The sequence below is a fragment of the Lithobates pipiens genome, unplaced genomic scaffold (genome assembly GCF_037356315.1).
Source record: "Lithobates pipiens isolate NorthernLeopardFrog02 unplaced genomic scaffold, aLitPip1_a1.2 Scaffold_16, whole genome shotgun sequence".
Classification (NCBI taxonomy): Eukaryota; Metazoa; Chordata; class Amphibia; order Anura; family Ranidae; genus Lithobates; species Lithobates pipiens.
Window position 1 is genome coordinate 63,605,242 of NW_027507748.1, and position 17,928 is coordinate 63,623,169.

Sequence of the window (17,928 nt, forward strand, 5' to 3'; positions counted from 1 at the left end):
TCAAGACAAACAGCCTTTGCGATCTCCTGCAGATGCCAAAACATTAATGGCACCAAAATGCAGATTGCAAATGCAGTGTTTGCAGGAGCCAGACTCATAATACCATAGTAACATGCATTTGGGTGTGGCTTTTATTTATTTATTTTATGCACTTTGTACATTCCAGTCTAATACCAGCACATTCAAATGAATGGGCTGCAAAAACAAAACAAAAACACACGGCAAGGGAACGCAGACCTGTGCGATTCTGGTGTATAAACCAACACTTAAGCTGAACGCCAAGTGACAGTAGTGGCATGCAAGTCAGACAAGAATCACACCGCATTCCTGTTACAGTTGCATGCAATTTGCAGCCATTCTGCATCACCGCAAGTCGCACTGCAAAGTTGTGTTACTAATGTAGCCTGGCCTTCATATGAGAGGAAAAACAAACACACACTTGCAGTCACTTGGGCGTGGGCGGCACTAGAGACCTAGGCAACTATGTAGAGAACTACAAATCCCAGCAATCCCTTATATGGAAGATCACAATCTGAAGCCCTTACACACAGGTGACCCACAGATACCAGCAATGCCATAGCTGCCAGGCAACGCAGCACTATTGACAGCATAAGTCAGACACGTGACAGTTCCCTCCACCCCTCAGGGCCCCCACAATGTACACCACCCCGGGGCCCTCACATGACGCAGCAGGCCGGGCCCAGCCGTGACAAGCAGAGGAGTGGGGTGAGCTCACACCCCGGGCACAGAGGGCGATACTCACCTGTTCAAAGCGGACCACGCCGGTCACCTCAGAGCTTCCCTTCAGAACACAGATAGCCTTCATCTCTGCAGAGCGCGTATCAGGATGAGAAGAGGGCGTCCCGTTCTTATATAAGCACCCTGACGTCACCGGAGTACCAACAAATGGAAACACAGCTCACGAGGGGCATGAACAGACGAACCACACACAGGGGAGGTCACGTGAGGTCACCCGCTGCGGAGACTGACAGTTGTCTGTCAGAGTGAGCGGCACAGGCAGCGGTGTAGTAAAATTTTCTGCGACTCTCCACTTCACTGCTATTAACAGCGCATGCATACAAGCTGACGGCGAGGCTTTACTGCGCATGCGCAATTTCACGGCGCTTGATCGCGCATGCGCAAAAGCTGGTCGAGAACTGGTATGCGCATGTGCGAATCTTTTGCATGTCCAGAAAGATTATGGACTCGAGGGGGCGGGAGGAGGCAGAGAATTGGTGGGAGGCGTTTGCTGGGCACAGTGAGGCAGCGTTTGCTGGGCACAGTGAGGCAGCGTTTTCTGGACACAGCGAGGCGTTTTATGGGGACAGTGAGGCGTTTTCTGGGCACAGCGAGGCGTTTTATGGGGACAGTGAGGCGTTTGCTGGGCACAGTGAGGCAGCGTTTTCTGGGCACAGTGAGGCGTTTGCTGGGCACAGTGAGGCAGCGTTTTCTGGGCACAGCGAGGCGTTTTATGGGGACAGTGAGGCGGCGTTTGCTGGGCACATTGAGGCGTTTTCTGGGCACAACGAGGCCTCGTTTGCTGGGCACAGTGAGGCGTTTGCTGGGTGCAGTGAGGCAGGGTTTCATGGGCACAGTGAGGCAGCGTTTGCTGGGTACATTGAGGCGGCGTTTTCTGGGCACAGTGAGGCGTGTTCTGGGTGCAGTGAGGCAGCGTTTTCTGGACGCAGTGAGGGAATTTTCTGGGCACAGTGAGGTGGCGTTTGCTGGGCACAGTGAGGCGTTTGCTGGACACAGTAAAGGGGGCGTTTGCTAGGCACAGTGAGGCGTTTTCTGGGCGCAGTGAGGTGGCATTTGCTGGGCACAGTGAGGCATTTGCTGGGCACAGTGAGGCGTTTGACGGGCACAGTGGCAGAACAATGTACTGTACGTGTTCTCAGTGCTATGCACGGGGGCCCGCCCCCCTCTCCAAGCTCCGCTCTATCTCCCCCTCCCACCAACTCTCTGCCCCCGTCTGCCCCCTCGAGTCCATCATTTTTCTGGACCCTGGACATGCATAAGATTCACGCATGCGCGATTACAGCGCGAGAGCATAATATTTCCCAACCAGCTCCCGCACATGCGCGTTCAAGGCCCGTGAAATCGTGCATGTGCAGTAATGCCCCGCCGTCAGCTTGTGTAGCGCGATTAGCTCCCACGCATGCGCTGTTAATAGCAGTGAAGTGGCGCATGCGCGGTAAAGCCCCGCCATCAGCTGTTTCAGTGACAGAGCCGCACCGGAAGTGACGGGGTTTGCTTTCTGCATGAGTTGCAGAAAATTTTACTACGGCGGTGGTGGTGGGGGGCGGGGTTATCCAACATGAACGTCTCCCCAATCATAAACACCAAATAAAAAGTGTCGTACATGTTCCTGTGTGTCTGCTCACACTGTGAGGTCATACAGACCTCTCCAGTCCCCACATTGCATTTCATGTATTTCTAGCCCATTCCTATGAAATCTTCAAGTTTTTAACTACTTCAATACCAGGCACCCCCCCCCCCTCCCCCTCCTGCCCAGGCCAATTTTCAGCTTTCAGCGTTGTCACTTTTTAAATGACAATTGCGTGGTCATACAACACTGTACACAAACAGAATTTTTATCATTTTGTTCCCACAAATACAGTTTTTTTTTGGTGGCATTTGATCACCTCTGTGTTTTTCTTTTTTTTTGGCTAAACAAATAACCAAAAGACCTAAAATTTTTAAAAATTTAAAAGTTTCTGTTAAAAAAGTAAATAAGTAAGTTTTCTCCTTCACTGATGAGGCTGCACTGACGGGCACTGATGAGGTGGCACCAATGAGGTGGCACTGATGGGCATTGATAGACGGCAATGATAGGTGACACTGATGGGCACTGAAAGGCTGCACTGATGGGTACTTATAGGTGGCACTGATGGGTGACACTGATAGATGGCACTGATAGGCATCACTGATGGCACTGGCAGGCATTGCTGATGGGCACTGATTGGCATCATGTCTGGGTACTGACTGGCATCCCTAGTGGTCCAGGGTGGAATACCCTGTGGTCCTGGGTGGGCATCCATGGGAGGGGCTGCACTGATAATCAATTAGCGCACACCCTCCTATCAGGAGAGCAGCTGATCGGCTCTCCTCTACTTGTCAGAAAAGAGTGAGGATAAGGCAATTACCAGCTTTTCCTGTTTACACTGTGATCAGCTGTGATTGGACACAGCTAATCACGTGGTAAAAAGCTTCCATCAGAGGCTTTTTACCGAGATCAGTGTTGCGGTGTGTCAGACTGACACGCCGCACCACCAATCGTCGCGCTGTGCGCCCCCTACGTGCTCACCCCAGCTGTTATCCTGAAAGACGTCATATAACGTCCAGTCCTTTTAACTGAACCCATAGCAAAATGACAGCTGGGCGGGAAGTGGTTGAACTTCAAGACTAACAACACACGATACAAAAGCCGGATGGAAAAATTTGTACGACGAGCTGTCTGCGGATTTTCGGATAGTTAGTACAGTGCTTTCAACAGCCGATTTTGCGTTTTCGTCAGATAAAAGCTGGATGTGCAGACTATAACATTTTGTCCTACATGAACTCAACATCCGATTTTCGTTTCATTAGTACAGTTTTCGTACAAAAAAAATCGTAAGAGTAAGACTACGCATGCTCCGAAACGAAAGCATACATACAAAACTATTCAACACATTACATCACTTCTGACGTATTCTGTCGTACGAAAATTTTCATATGGTGAGTAGGGATGGGCGAAAGGCTCAGGCCGAACTTTAGCTGTTCGGATATTCGACGAACAGCCTAACAAGCGGGTCATTCGACTGTTTGTTCGGACCCCCAAACCGACCACAATGCATTGCAGTGCTGAACAGTGCATTGCAAGCCCTGATTGGCTGAAGCAGTGAAAGCTTCTGCCAATCAGGGCACAGAGCACTGTCAGAGCCATAGTGATTGGACACCGTCATCATGCATAGTGTGCAGCTAGAGTAGGGACAGCTGAGATAGTTTCAGTGTAGTGTAGCGAGACCGTTGATATCAGTAATCTTGACATTAGTGTATAGCTAGAGTAGGGACAGTTCAGATAGCATCAGTGTAGTTGAACACGTCTATTTGATAGTGTTACTGCCAGTTTAACACCATTTACTTCTGTGTGTATTACTGCCAGTTTAACGCCATATAGTTTTGCGTGCATTACTGCCAGTTTAACGCCATATAGTTTTGCGCGTGTTACTGCCAGTTTAATGCCATATCATTTTGTGTGAGTTACTGCCAGTTTAATGCCATATAGTTTTGTGCGTTACTGCCAGTTTAACGCCATATAGTTTTGTGCGTTACTCCCAGTTTAACACCATATAGTTCTGTGCGCGTCACTGCCAGTTTAACACCATATAGTTTTGTGTGTTACTGCCAGTTTAACATAATTTACTTCTGTGTGCGTTACTGTCCGTTCAACGCCATATAGTTTTGTGCGTTACTGCCAGTTTAACACCATATAGTTCTGTGTGCGTTACTGCCAGTTTAACTCCATATAGTTCTGTGTGCGTTACTGCCGGTTTAATGCCGTATAGTTTTGTGTGCATTACTGCTGGTTTAACGCCATATAGTTTTGTAGGCCTTACTGCCAGTTTAACGCCATATCGTTTTGTGCGTCACTGCCAGTTTAATGCCATTTACTTCTGTGTGCGTTACTGTCAGTTTAATGCCATATAGTTTTGCGTGTGTTACTTCCAGTTTAACGCCATATCATTTTGTGTGCGTTACTGCCAGTTTAACGCCATATTGTTTTGCGTACATTACTGCCAGTTTAACGTCATATAGTTTTGTGCGTTACTGCCAGTTTAACGCCATATAGTTTTGCATGCATTACTGCCAGTTTAGCGCCATATAGTTCTGTGCGTCACTGTACATTTGGCACATTATATTGCAGTATACTATAGTGTATCCGTGGAGTGTGTCTGTGTAGCTTGAGTACTCAATTTAAAGTGCACCAAACACCTCTTCACATTGATCAAAGTGCATCTATGTACAGATTTCAACTTCTTCTTTACATTTGCTTATAAGCACCGCCCCCTCCATCCCAATAATGTCTGGAAGGACAACAAGGAGAGGCATATGTTCCCTTGGCACTGTAAGGGGGTCAGCAACAAATATGTTCATAGGCAAAGGTGGACGTGGTGGTCACTTCTCAGGCAATGCATAATTTCCTCTATTTAGTGAGTTTGCCTGTGCTATCCAGCCACAGCATGCAGAGGAGGTGGTGGACTGGCTTACTAAACTTTCCTCATCCTCCTCATCCTCTGTCACGCAAGCAGAGACAAGTGTACAGTCCCCTGCAGTTGCCAGAGTTGATAAACCTACCTCCTTGTCCACATCTATTCCTGCCATTTCCTGCCATAGCCCCAACATCAGCCATTGCGGAGTCAGCTGAGTTATTTGAGCACAGCTTTAGCCACTTGCTCCTTGATGATGCCCAGCCATTACTGGATTCAAATGTTGGTTCTGAGGTTGAAGATGACAGGAACAAGAGCCTAGAGAGAGGGAGGAACACTGGTAGACAAATTGGCATTCATGTTCCCCAAGCCGCAGCGTATTGCCAAAGTATCTCCAGTGGTAATGATGGAGATGATGATGAGGTCACTGTTGCGACTTGGGTGCCAGATAGAGCAGAGGAGGAAACTGAAGGTGAGGCGGCACAACCCCAAGGAGGCTGACATCAAGAAAGAGTAGAGAGCAGCCACCCTATTCCATCACATTCTGCAGCTGTTATCTCCTGGCCCACATCCCAAAGCTCAGCTGTCTAGGCCTTTTTCTGCACATCTGCAGAAGATCGCACTGTTGCTATCTGCAAACCTTGTCTCAGGCACATCAAACGTGGCAAAAACACCAACCATTTGGGTACCACATACCTTACAAGGCATTTAACATCCAACCACTCAGCCTGTTGGCAAGAGCACGTAAAGCCACACAAAAGGGGCACAAATCTGTCCATCCTCCTCCTTACCCACTTCAGACTGCCCCCTGCTATACCAAGTCATTAGCTCTCAGTAGCCTTCACTGACAGGGATGATGGTATAGCACAGGGTGTCCCAGGTCCTAGCAGCACATCGCCAGCAGCACACCACCAGCTGTAGACTGTAGCTGGAAAATTTCTCTGCCCCATCTGCTGCAGCAGAAAAAAAATACATCTCTGCCACCCACATGCCCAGCGTCTAAATGCAAGCGTGTCAAAGCTCTTGGCTCTCCAACTTTTACCTTTCAGCCTGGTGGATTCTCCCACCTTCCGTGAATTCGCACAAGATTCTGTACCACAATGGCAGGTTCCCAGTCGCTGCTACTTTTCACGTAAGGCCATTTCATCTCTTTACCATCACATGGAAGGGAATGTTCTGGCATCGTTGGGCAAGGCAGTCAGCCGTAAAATCCACCTTACTGCTGACATGTGGTCCAGCAAGCATGAGCAGGGACGATATATTTAGATCACAGCACACTAGGTAATGCTGCTTGCAACTCGAAAGGATGCAGGACAGGGCTCTGTGCTGCAGCTTGTTGTGCCCCCACATCTCCATACAGCTGGTGGTGAAGATGCCAGACCTGTAGGCTCTACCCCCTCCTCCTCCTCTGCCACCTCCATGCCCTCCTCTGCAGAATTGTCCTATGAACTTCAGGTACCACCTAAGCGTTCAAAGAGTTATTCCATGAGTCAGGCTAAAAGGTGCCATGCAGTGCTTCAGCTGGTGTGTTTAGGGGAGAGGAACCACAATGAAGCAAATATTCTTGCAGCTCTGCAGGGACAGGCCCAGAGGTGGTTCACACCACGCCAGCTGGAGCCAGGAATGGTGGTGTCCGGTAATGGCTCAAACCTCCTTTCAGCCCTTAGACAGGGAAAGTTGACAGGTGTGCCATGCCTGGCACATCTCCTCAATTTGGTGGTGCAGCTTTCCCTAAATACATACCCAGAGTTGCAAGATGTACTAAAACAGGCCATTTCAGGCGGTCATACATAGCCAGTGCTCGATTGGCTGAAATTCAGCGGAAATTCCACCTTCCCATAAACTGCCTGATTTGTGACATGCCCACCAGGAGGAACTCGACTTTGGCAATACTACAGTGGCTATACATGCAGCAGAGGGCGGTCAACGAGTACCTGTGCCAGTACAGCCATCAGACTGCAACGTACCTTACCGGCAAGTCCGCTTGGGCAGAGGGTGGTCTCCCTTACGTATCCGACTCATGGCCCCTGGTAGAGAGGACAGGAAGCACGGGAGTATGGAGTAGTATGAGAGCCCAGTAATGTGGATCCTGATGCTGGAAATAGAGAATCTTCAGACAGCAAGATGGTAGACAGGTACACAGGCAACAGGTGCTGAGAAGGAGTGGAGCAGGCAAGTCCGAGTTTAGGCCAGTGTCCTATCACATAGTGTCCCCCATCGTATAGTGTCTGCTGTGTACTGTGCATGTGCAGTATACAGGACACACAGATTCCGAAAATAACAGAAGATGAACGGCGCCTGTGCCGTGAGTCCAGGTAATAGCCCCACCATCCAAGTGGACATTGAGTTAGAATAAAAAGAGCCGAGCGCAGCGAGGCCATGCCCGAAGCTTGGCAAGCAAAGCAAGCCCACGGGGGGCCCTCTAATATTTGCAGCCCTATGTCCACTTGGATGGTGGGGCTAGCACCTCGACTCACGGAGCAAGCGCTGCACCTGCGCAGTACGGGGTGGACACTATCCGATGGACGGACGCTATATGGCAGAACAGCGGGCAACAAAGTACAGAGGGGTAGGCAGAAGCGAAGTCAAACTAGCCGAGGTCAGGTGCAGGCAGAAATCCAGGGAGTCCGAGGGGCAAGCCGAGTCGTCAGGTAATCAAGCAGAGACACTACTACAGGAGCAAGGTCACGGGAAGCTGTTAATCAGGCAACAGCGGGCAATGGGTTCAGTGAAACTAAATAGGCGTGTCGGCACCAAACAGTGCGTACGTGTGTGCGCCAATGCACACAGGCGCGAGCGCACACCCGCACGCGCGCCTGGACACCGGCGCACGCACCGGTGCCCACAGAGGCACGCGAACCAGTGCTCACAGGGACATGTGCACCAGAGCGCACATCAGGGCCAGCCAGCACAGAAGTGCCCACAGGAGCGCGCACACCTGCGTGCACGTGCCAGCAAGTCTTACAGCCAGGTAACCTCTCTGACAACAGTACGACGATGGGCTCAGGGCCGCCTCTGCTTTTTTTCCTCACGCCAATGGTTGATCATTAAGGATGCATGCATTGTATTGTCACCAATTGAGGAGGCCACAAGGATGGTGAGCAGTGACATTGCATGCATCAGTGACATAATCCCTGCTGTGTTGCTGCTGGAGCAGACTCTGCGTGGGATTATGGACAGGGCACTGGAGGCAGAGCAGCAGGAGGAAGAGGAGGTGTCAGGAAATGTTCCATCTGCTGATAATATCTGTCTCTTGGCGTGCAGTACTGAGGTCCACCAGCAGGTGTCTCCTGTCAGTTTTGAGCTGTCAGGAGAGCTTTTCCCTGCTGATGCTATATCATCTTTGGGCCGCAGTACTGGCGTCCACCAGCGGATGGATCCTGGCAGTATGGAGCAGGCAGCACCTCCTGCAATCAGGTGTCACTTGAGGCCAATCACAGGCCTATAAATAGCTGGCAAGCAGTCATATGTTGGCCTCGGTATTGTTCCTTGTGCCCTGACCTGCTGCTTGCGATCCTGAACCTGTTCCTGTACCCTGTACCCTGAACCTGTGACCCGTGGCTCTGATCCTGTTTCCCTGTCCTGGTCCCAACCCTGTCCCACCTGTTACCATTATTCCTGTCCTGAAGTCTGATCCATCCATCCTCCCCCTGTCCTGTGTTCCTTACCCCATTTGCTGATCTCCCCATGTATGACCTTGGCCTGGCTTGTGACTCTGATTCTGGACTGCCCTTGTTTATTTGCTGATCCTCTGTGTATGACCCTGGCCTGCCTATCGTTTACGGTACTTGCATTTCCCATTTATTGTACATATCTGTCTGTTGTTGTTTGGGGGTCTTTGTTGGTTGGTTTATTGCACTGTGTGGTTGTATTCATATTATTCACTTTCTTTAATAAATCATATTTCACTTATACACGTTTGGGTTTCCTCTGTTGCAGTCCACACAGTTCTGGTCTTATCTGATACGTGACAGGAGGACTTCCTTTCCTCTCAAAGCCCACTTTATCCAGACACCATCATTCCTATGTCACAGAACACACAGGAGGAGAGAGGGGAGGAGGAAGAGGAGGAGGATTCTGGCACTTTCATAAGCTTCCAAGAAGAGGAAGACATGCGTCAATCTATAAGCAATGGCTTTTCAACCCCAGGACCCTTGGGAGTAGTACGTGGCTGGGAGGAAGAAGTTCCAGATGCTGTCACCCTGAGTGACCCTGAGGAGTCTGCTTCTCAAGCCTTGGGAAATTTGAGGCGCATGGGCAACCTCATGCTTCAAAGCCTGCGAAAGGATCCAAGAATACGTGGCATAAAGAAGAAGGATGATTACTAGTTGGGAGCCCTCCTTGACCACCGTTATAAGGGGAAGGTCTCAAATTCATCCCATTCTCCACAGAGAGTGCAGAAGATAAAATCTCTTGAGGACTTGTTAAAGAGGATTTTATTGAACGGTTTTCCTGACTGCAGTAGGTTAGTGTGGTGGAAAACATTGTTTTGAGTCTTCTGTTGGTCAAGAGAGGAGCGTTGGAGAAGGCGTCTGCCTAAGTGAGGCATTTCAAATTTTCTTTAGTCCTTGCCACCTAGGGCTGTCAGCTTCCACATCCCATTGGCAGTGTCTGCATCACATGGTGGATGATTACCTAGGGGCCAAAACAGAGATGGAGAGCTTTCCAGCTGAAGATCCACTCACTTACTGTGTCATGAGAATAGACCACTGGCCAGAACTTGCCCAGTATGCTAGTGAGTTGTTGGGCTGCCCTGCATCCAGCGTGCTTTCAGAGGTTTTGTTACTGATCATAGAACGCGTCTGTCCACAGACTCTGTGGACCGTTTCATAAAAATGAATACTATATTAAATGCATATCATTGCAATTTTTTACAGCAAGGCCAATTCTTGCTTTTATCAAGATTACCTTTATAGGGTTATGGTGGGAAGGTGCCACCGACACCCAAAGACCAATTTTTGTGCACCCGTTACTTCTATCCAAAGTCAGACACCAGAATGTATCCAAAAAATCTCTAATCTTGTTCCCAGTGGACTGTCATTTGATGCTCGGTCATTTGAATACAATATTTCTAACACATAGCATATACATACCAAAAATGACACCCCAAAATAGATTATCCTACTCCTCCTGAGTACGGTGATACCACATGTGTGAGACTTCCACAGCCTGGCCACATACAGAGGCCAAGTACAGCTGAGTATGGCTGAGCATGGCTGGGTACGGCTGGTTATCACAGAGTATGGCTGGTTATCACAGAGTATGGCTGGTTATCACAGAGTATGGCTGGTTATCACAGAGTATGGCTGGTTATCACAGAGTATGGCTGGTTATTGCAGAGTATGGCTGTGTATTGCAGAGTATGGCTGTGTATTGCAGAGTATGGCTGTGTATTGCCGAGTATGGCTGTGTATTGCCGAGTATGGCTGTGTATTGCCGAGTATGGCTGTGTATTGCCGAGTATGGCTGGGTATTGCCGAGTATGGCTGGGTATTGCCGAGTATGGCTGGGTATTGCCGAGTATGGCTGGGTATTGCCGAGTATGACAAGATATTGCAGAGTATGGCAGGGTATTGCAGAGTATTGCAGGGTATGACAGAGTATTGCAGGGTATGACAGAGTATTGCAGGGTATGACAGAGTATTGCAGGGGATGGCTGAGCATGGAGGGATGGCTGAGCATGGATGGATGGATGGCTGGATGTGACTGCGATTGTCACAGAGCATCGCTGTGGGCATTATAGATCTAGCCCACAGCGCTGCTGCCATCCGCTCTCTCCTCTCACCATGTACTGACCGGTAAACAGAGCGGAGAGAGGAACCAGCATCATGAAATGACGCCAGTTTGTTTTTCAAGTAAAATGCTCCGTCATTTGAGGAAGTGATCACATGGTAAACGGCTGCAATTAGCGGCCCTTTACCGTGATCCGTCTGATCACGGATGTTCTCAGTTGCGCGCCCCAGGGGGTGCGCGAGAACAGTATTCTGGGAGGATGTCATAGTACGCCCTCCCAGAATTAAGCAACTGCAGCACAGGACAAATACACTTAAAGGCTTATCGCTAAAAAAACATTTGCACTAGGACAAAGTATCTATGTGTGTTGTAGGAAGGTATGTTATCCTTGGGTTCCCCTTCATGTCCATGGATGATTTTATTTGGCCTATTTAGTCCCGATAATGGTTAACAATAAGGAAGACCACCTACTTGAGGCCAGTATGTATTCGAGATACCCTCTTAGGCATAAAATGAAGAGAGAATTATATACTAAGGGAGACCAGGCCTGGGCCTGGTTCCCTTCATACACATGGTGGGGAATAGATATGATGAGAAAGCTAAATAATTACTCTAGTATTATTGATGATATTATGGAAAGGAACTCAGAGGATATTGATCTATTAAGTAATAAGCAAAGGGCACTCAGAAATAAGGTAGAATTACATGATCTGGCCATCGAAAGCATGAGTGCAGCACTGACTGGTCCCTGCGAACACACAGAGGACTATGAGTGTTGTACTTGGATATACTGTACCAGTATGGAGGTGCCTGACAGTATGGAGGTACTATGACATAATTGCACAACATTGGAAAGAAGTTAATAAGTTGCACAGAATTGGGATCCTCTAAAACAGGGATATGCAATTAGCGGACCTCCAGCTGTTGCAGAACTATGACTTCCATGAGGCATAGCAAACTCTGACAGTCACAAGCATGATACCCAGAGGCAGAGGCATGATGGAACTTGTAGTTTTGCAACAGCTGGAGGTCCGCTAACTGTATATCCCTGCTCTAAAAGGTCTAGGAGGTTTTGGGCTCGGCGGAAATATTTTTCTGGTTAAAAGATATTGCTGTGACAATTGTTATGGCTTCACTTTTCTTATTATATCTGTATGCATGTTTCAAGCTTATTATGTGTTTAATTACTAGAGCCACTAGAACCCCTGACCCAGGTGCTGAACGTAAAGCTTACCTCTGTCTTTGTTACAGCAGAAACTCTGTAGTAAAGTAAGTCATTTTTTTATGACTTAAGAGGGGATTGTAATAGAGCTATATGATCAACTGCAACTCCATTTTGTAATCTCCCCTCCATTTTGGAATCTGCCCTCCATTTTATAAGCTTGTTTTTAAAGAATGTACGTACCTTATCTTACACTTCTTTCTCGTTAGAGTTTTAGACTTTTTTGCTTGAGCCAAATTTTAATTAAAACCCCTCTGTATGACTCATTGTGTTTAGGCCGATTCTCTGTAGTCTATGTTCTTCCAGATAAGCTATCTTTGTCAATTCCTTTCAGCTGCCTAAACTATTGATAAAAAAAGCTCTCTGTAAAAGCCTGGTTAACCCTTAGAAACTTAGGAGCGAATTTACCCCTCCCCTCTTGTGTTGTAACTCACATATAAAAAATAGAATTGTTAAAGAGTTCAGACTGATTTTGCACACGAAAGCTGACTGTTGTGCATGTGTCATTGGGGTCTCCAGAATTCTGACGGGGTCGCTGTGCATTACCAAGGAAGGATGGTCGGCTGTCCAGTAATCTGTCCTTTCAAGTAACTATAGACCTGTTAGTTTAACTTCTATATTCGGGAAGATACTGGAGAGTTTAACTTCTATATTCGGGAAGATACTGGAGAGTTTAACAAAAAACCACATAGATGAGTTCTTGCTGAAAAAAAAAATTTTAAGCAACATACAGCATGGATTCATGAAAGACAGATGTTGTCAAACAAATCTGATTTCTTTTTATGAAGAGGTAAGTAAAGCCCTGGACAGAGGGGTGGCTGTGGACGTTCTCCATACACGGCTCATGTGTAAGGTAAAGTCTACAGGCTTGGAAAGATCAATTTGTAAATGGATAGAAAACTGGCTAAAAGACAGAATTCAGAAAGTAGTGGTTAATGATTCTTACTCTGAATGGTTTAAGGTGATCAGTGGTCTAGCCCAAGGTTCAGTGCTGGGACCCTTACTTTTTAATACCTTTATAAATTATATAGGGTCTGGGATTAAAAGTACAATTTCTGTCCTTGCAGATGACACTAAGCAATGCAGTGGAATAACGTCCTTACAGGATGTCTCCAATTTTCAAGCCAACCTCAATGCACTGTCTAATTGGGCAACTAAGTGGCAAATGAGGTTTAATGTTGATAAATGTAAAGTTATGCACTTAGGGGCTAAGAATATGCATGCATCAAATATACTAGGGGGAGTACAATGGAGGGAATCAATGGTGGAGATCTGGGGATTTTGGTAGATCATAAGCTCAATAATAGCATACAATACCGAGCTGCGGTTTCCAAAACGAGTCTTGTATTAAGACCCCTTTCACACTGCCAGCATTTTTCAGGTGCTGCATTGCTAAAAATAATGCCTGTATAGCGCCTGAAATAAGCGGCTCCTTTCACTCCAGTGTGAAAGCCTGAGGGTCCTGCCAGCAGCTTCTTTGGAGCGGTGAACTCACTGGTCCTCCTCCGCTGCTCCCCATTGAAATCAATGGGGCAGCGCTGTGATAACACCGGCAAAACGCTGTTTCGGAGGCATTTTGTGGGTGGATTTAACCCCTTTTCGCTAGCAGCCAAATAGCGCCGCTAAAGCGATGGTAAAGTGGCGCTAAAAATATCGCCGCTTTACCGCTGTCGCCCGGGGCGGCTCGGTGTGAAAGCCGTCTTAGAGAGGTACTGTATGTACTCATGAAACAGAGATATCATTATGCCCCCCTGGTCTTTATCCTATAAATAACATTGGCAACCATTTTTTTTACTGGCCAGGTTGGTAAAATACTGGCCAGATGGCAACCTTATTTAAAACAGAATATTCCCAAATTATGAAAATATCAACAAAAAAAAATACAAAACCATGTATCATGATGTGCGTATTATGATTATAATGGAGTTTGTTCCTAGAAAGAACACAATCTACAGCTCTCTTAGTTATAATTAGGTTAAAGAATATGTTACACCAACACTTCATATTCCTGATATGTGCCTGCTGTACCATATAGGATTGCTAAAAAGTATCCAGTTCTCTTGGTATTTCTTCTTTTGTGTGAAATATTGGTGTTTCTTGCCAGTCCTTCTGCCTTCCTATTTCAAAGAAAGCACATCCATTCCAGTGTGGTCTGTTTTCTGGCTGTGCCGAGAGCACAACATGCCTGTGCTGACACCCCCATCTACACAACCATTCACTGGGAAAATCCATGTGCTGCTGTTCCTCCTCCTCTAGCTCTCTGAGCTCCTTATGCAGTTTAGAACAGAAATAATGTGGTAGCTTGTGTGATCATCAAAAAAAGGTATGTAGCCAAGTCCGAGCCTCTCCAGGCCTAATAATGACCTCCAGATTTAGGGACAGCTGACATTCTTCTGTGTACAGTGGGTTACGAGGCATGGTGGGTGCAATGTAAGGTAGTTTAATGGGCGCCAGACACTGTCTCTTAAACAGAGCTGTGGGAGAGAGGGTTAGGGCCAGGACACACTTTAGGAGTTGCAATGTTAATTTAGCAGACGCCGAGACTTCTATAGGTAGACAGCCACGTAGGGAAAAGCATCTAGCAAGACACCACATCTGCATGATTAGGACTGCTGTCTTCTATGGCAACAATCTTGAAACAGTTTCTAACAAAGGTTTTAATAAACTTACTCACTTCTTCTATAATCTCTTATTGTAGATCTTCACTCAACTGAGCTCCCAGTCTTTCACTAGACTTGCTCATCCACTGCCACTGGATCTCCTGAGCTCTTCCAATCTTCTCACTCAGTATCTTCCTCCAGCATCAACCCCGTGTCCCTGCTGGGTCCCTAGCTTGGCACTCACAGATACTCCTCAAGCGTCACCCCACTAGCCTGCTTGGTCCCTGGCTTGTCACACGATATTACTCCGCAAGCGTCACCTCCACTGGCAGGGTCCCTGGCTTGACATCTGCTGAAGTTTCCCGATTCTTTACCATCGCTGGTAGGTGAGAATACTGCTCTGGTACCTGCTCCAGCTAATCACAATGGCCCCTGGTAGTAAAGTGGATGGCCCCTTAGTGGTGACAGCTTTCCCTCTACCTCCAACCATGACAGGTTCTCTGGCCGGCAGAACCGCCACTTCTGGTTGAACTGCAAGCCGCAATGCCAACCCTGCGCTGCTCTCTTGTTTCTGGATAGGCCCTTAGTCAGCCTAGCAGTCCTTGGTATGGGCCTCAGGCTCTGGCCTGGCAGCCCGGGGCAGCACAACACACGTCCACCTAGACAGCCGCCCAGGTGGCACCTGATCTCACCCAAATAAATAGGCTCTCCCAGCAGGCCAAGGGACCAAGAAAATCCCTATCCATTGGCATTCCTAATCTGTCCTTGCAACACCCTTGTCTTATCTAATGCCCCCAGATACCTGGCCATCTAGTGACAGAAGAGAGAAGTGCAGCAATTCCAGAATTAGGGTGAAATCAATTGACCTCCTATCAATTGGCCAAGGCAACTATCAGGGTGCTACAGGTATTTATATATTTTTTGTATATATATATATATATATATATATATATATATATATATATATATAGATATACACACATCTCAAACCGCCAGACATGCCAGACATGCCAGAGCAAGTGTGTGCTCGGAACTGTACAGTGGCTACTGCGAATACTGCTACGTCATTTTTCCTGAAAAATTGTATTAAAAGAATATTGTTTGCATCGTAAGCACGTGTCCCATTGTTTTTCTTGGATATATATATATATATATATATATATATACACATACACAACGGGAAAATTTATATCAAATACTTACCGTAATTTTCCTTTCCTGATGGACTCCATGGCAGCCTACGTATGGGTTAATCCCGCCTCTCATACCTCATTGGACCCCACTCCCATAAATCTTTGCTCCTAATCAGAGACCGTGTTCTGTAACTTAGCCTACTCCAGCAAATGGGAGGGAACTCCTGCTGCCATGGAGTCCATCAGGAAAGGAAAATTACAGTAAGTATTTGATATAAATTTTCAGTTTTCCTGACAGACTCAATGGCAGCCTACGTATGGGAAATAACTAGCCATACACACCCGGGTGGGCACAAATTGCTGGTTCAACAAAAAGGAAGGTTTAATTAGCACCGTTCAAACAGATAGAACATTTAAGCCGAAATGAACAGAAGAAAGAGCCGCTGGCTCAATACAATAGTGTTTCATGAAAGTATTTATCGATGACCATGATTACTTCTGCTGACACGTGTCGGGAAGCTGCCCACGATGTCGATACACCTCTGGTGGAATGAGCAGTCATGGCCTCCAGAGGAGCCAGCCCCTTAACCTTATACGCCCTTTGGATAGTCTGTACGATCCAGCCCGCAATGGTTCTAGAGGAAGAACGCAATCTTCTGTTTTTCCCGTAAAAATAGACAAACAAATGATCTGACTTCCTAAAAGATGCTGTAGCTTCCAAATAGCACTTCAAAACTTTCCCAACATCCAGAGGATGGGTAATTGAAGAATCAACTGACTGAAAGGTTGGAAGAACAATCTCTTGATTCTCATGGAAAACCAATGTCACTTTAGGATTTGATCCTAACATTGGGATCAGAACCACTCGATCCAGGAAGAAGGTAAGGAAGGGCTCCTTAGAACCCAAGGCACTCGGAAAAGAAGTGGTTTAACCCACCATGAGGGGCGGGCACAGGACGTGAGGTTGTGCTGCGCGCCTGAGGGGAGGGGCTGACCCACGCTGACAAGGGGCGAGTGTGCGGGAAGCTGGTAATGGAAGCCGCGTCCCTACCAGAGGAAGCGTGCGGATCCGACCGGAGCAAACGGTAACACGCCACCGCAGCGGCATCCCCCGCTCTGCCATCAGAAACGGACCGTACATATGAAGTACCGCCGGCGGGCGGTTAGCTCGGCTCCTCTCTGCCCCACCTTCGCCTCAGCAGGAAACTAGTACCAGACCCGGATGAACCTCTGGGGGAAACACTGTCACCGTGGAGAACGAAAATAACACCTGCCTGGGACAAACAAAGGACGGTATTGTAATGCGTAACAATGTTTGAATTTATCTGCTTGATAACTGCACAGCTGAGCATGGAGGTGGGAGACTCCCAACCAGTGTAGTCTGAGTTTGGTCTGATATCCCTGTGGAGCATTATAGCTGCTTTACTTAGATAAGAGTTGGGTCCCTGAGAAGTGAGAGGGGGAACTTCCCCAGTCTCCAGGTGCTTTTTGCTCTTTACGTTTTTTTTTTTCTTCCCAGGAACTCCTACTTTCAGACGGGCTTCTTTATTCATAATCTAAGACATAAGCTCAGCAGACTACATCTGAAATAACTTCGCACTGACCCTGTTGTTTCACGTGCCATGTGCGGCGAGTTTTTAACAACTGAGGGATTTCACAGTGAATTATCAATGCCTTTGGGTAACTATGAATGGTATATGGTGAAAGGGAGAACAACTCATTGCTGACAAGAGGAGCAGGGTAATAGCCCCTGGCCGTAGAGGTTTGTGAATATAATGTGAAGTCCCAGAGGCATATGCTGAGGAAGTTGCTTCGCTTCTAACAACTGGTATTCACAGTTACGTTCTGCATCTATGGTAAAATCTAATAGTGTATGATTCCACACTAAGGCTGTATAAAATCTGACTGAGTGGTATCATAAGCAAAGCTATGCAAGCTACCTTGTTACAAAACAGTTAGAAATATGCTGATATAACCCATAATTGACACTGCATAAGTAGGTCTGGACTTAGTTTTGATAAACATATCTTAAAGGCATAGATACATGCTTT

General features: G+C 47.3%; 1 protein-coding gene across 1 annotated transcript in view; it reads right to left on the reverse strand.

The window, feature by feature from the left end:
- The window catches only part of SOD1 (superoxide dismutase 1), a 31,449-nt gene extending 30,359 nt beyond the window's left edge, over window positions 1–1,090 (reverse strand). The window contains exon 1 of the mRNA XM_077479996.1: window positions 764–1,090. Within this exon, the coding sequence (XP_077336122.1) occupies window positions 764–826 (63 nt within the window). The 5' untranslated portion in view covers window positions 827–1,090. The remainder of the gene's footprint in view (window positions 1–763) is intronic.
- Between the last annotated feature and the right edge of the window lie 16,838 nt (window positions 1,091–17,928).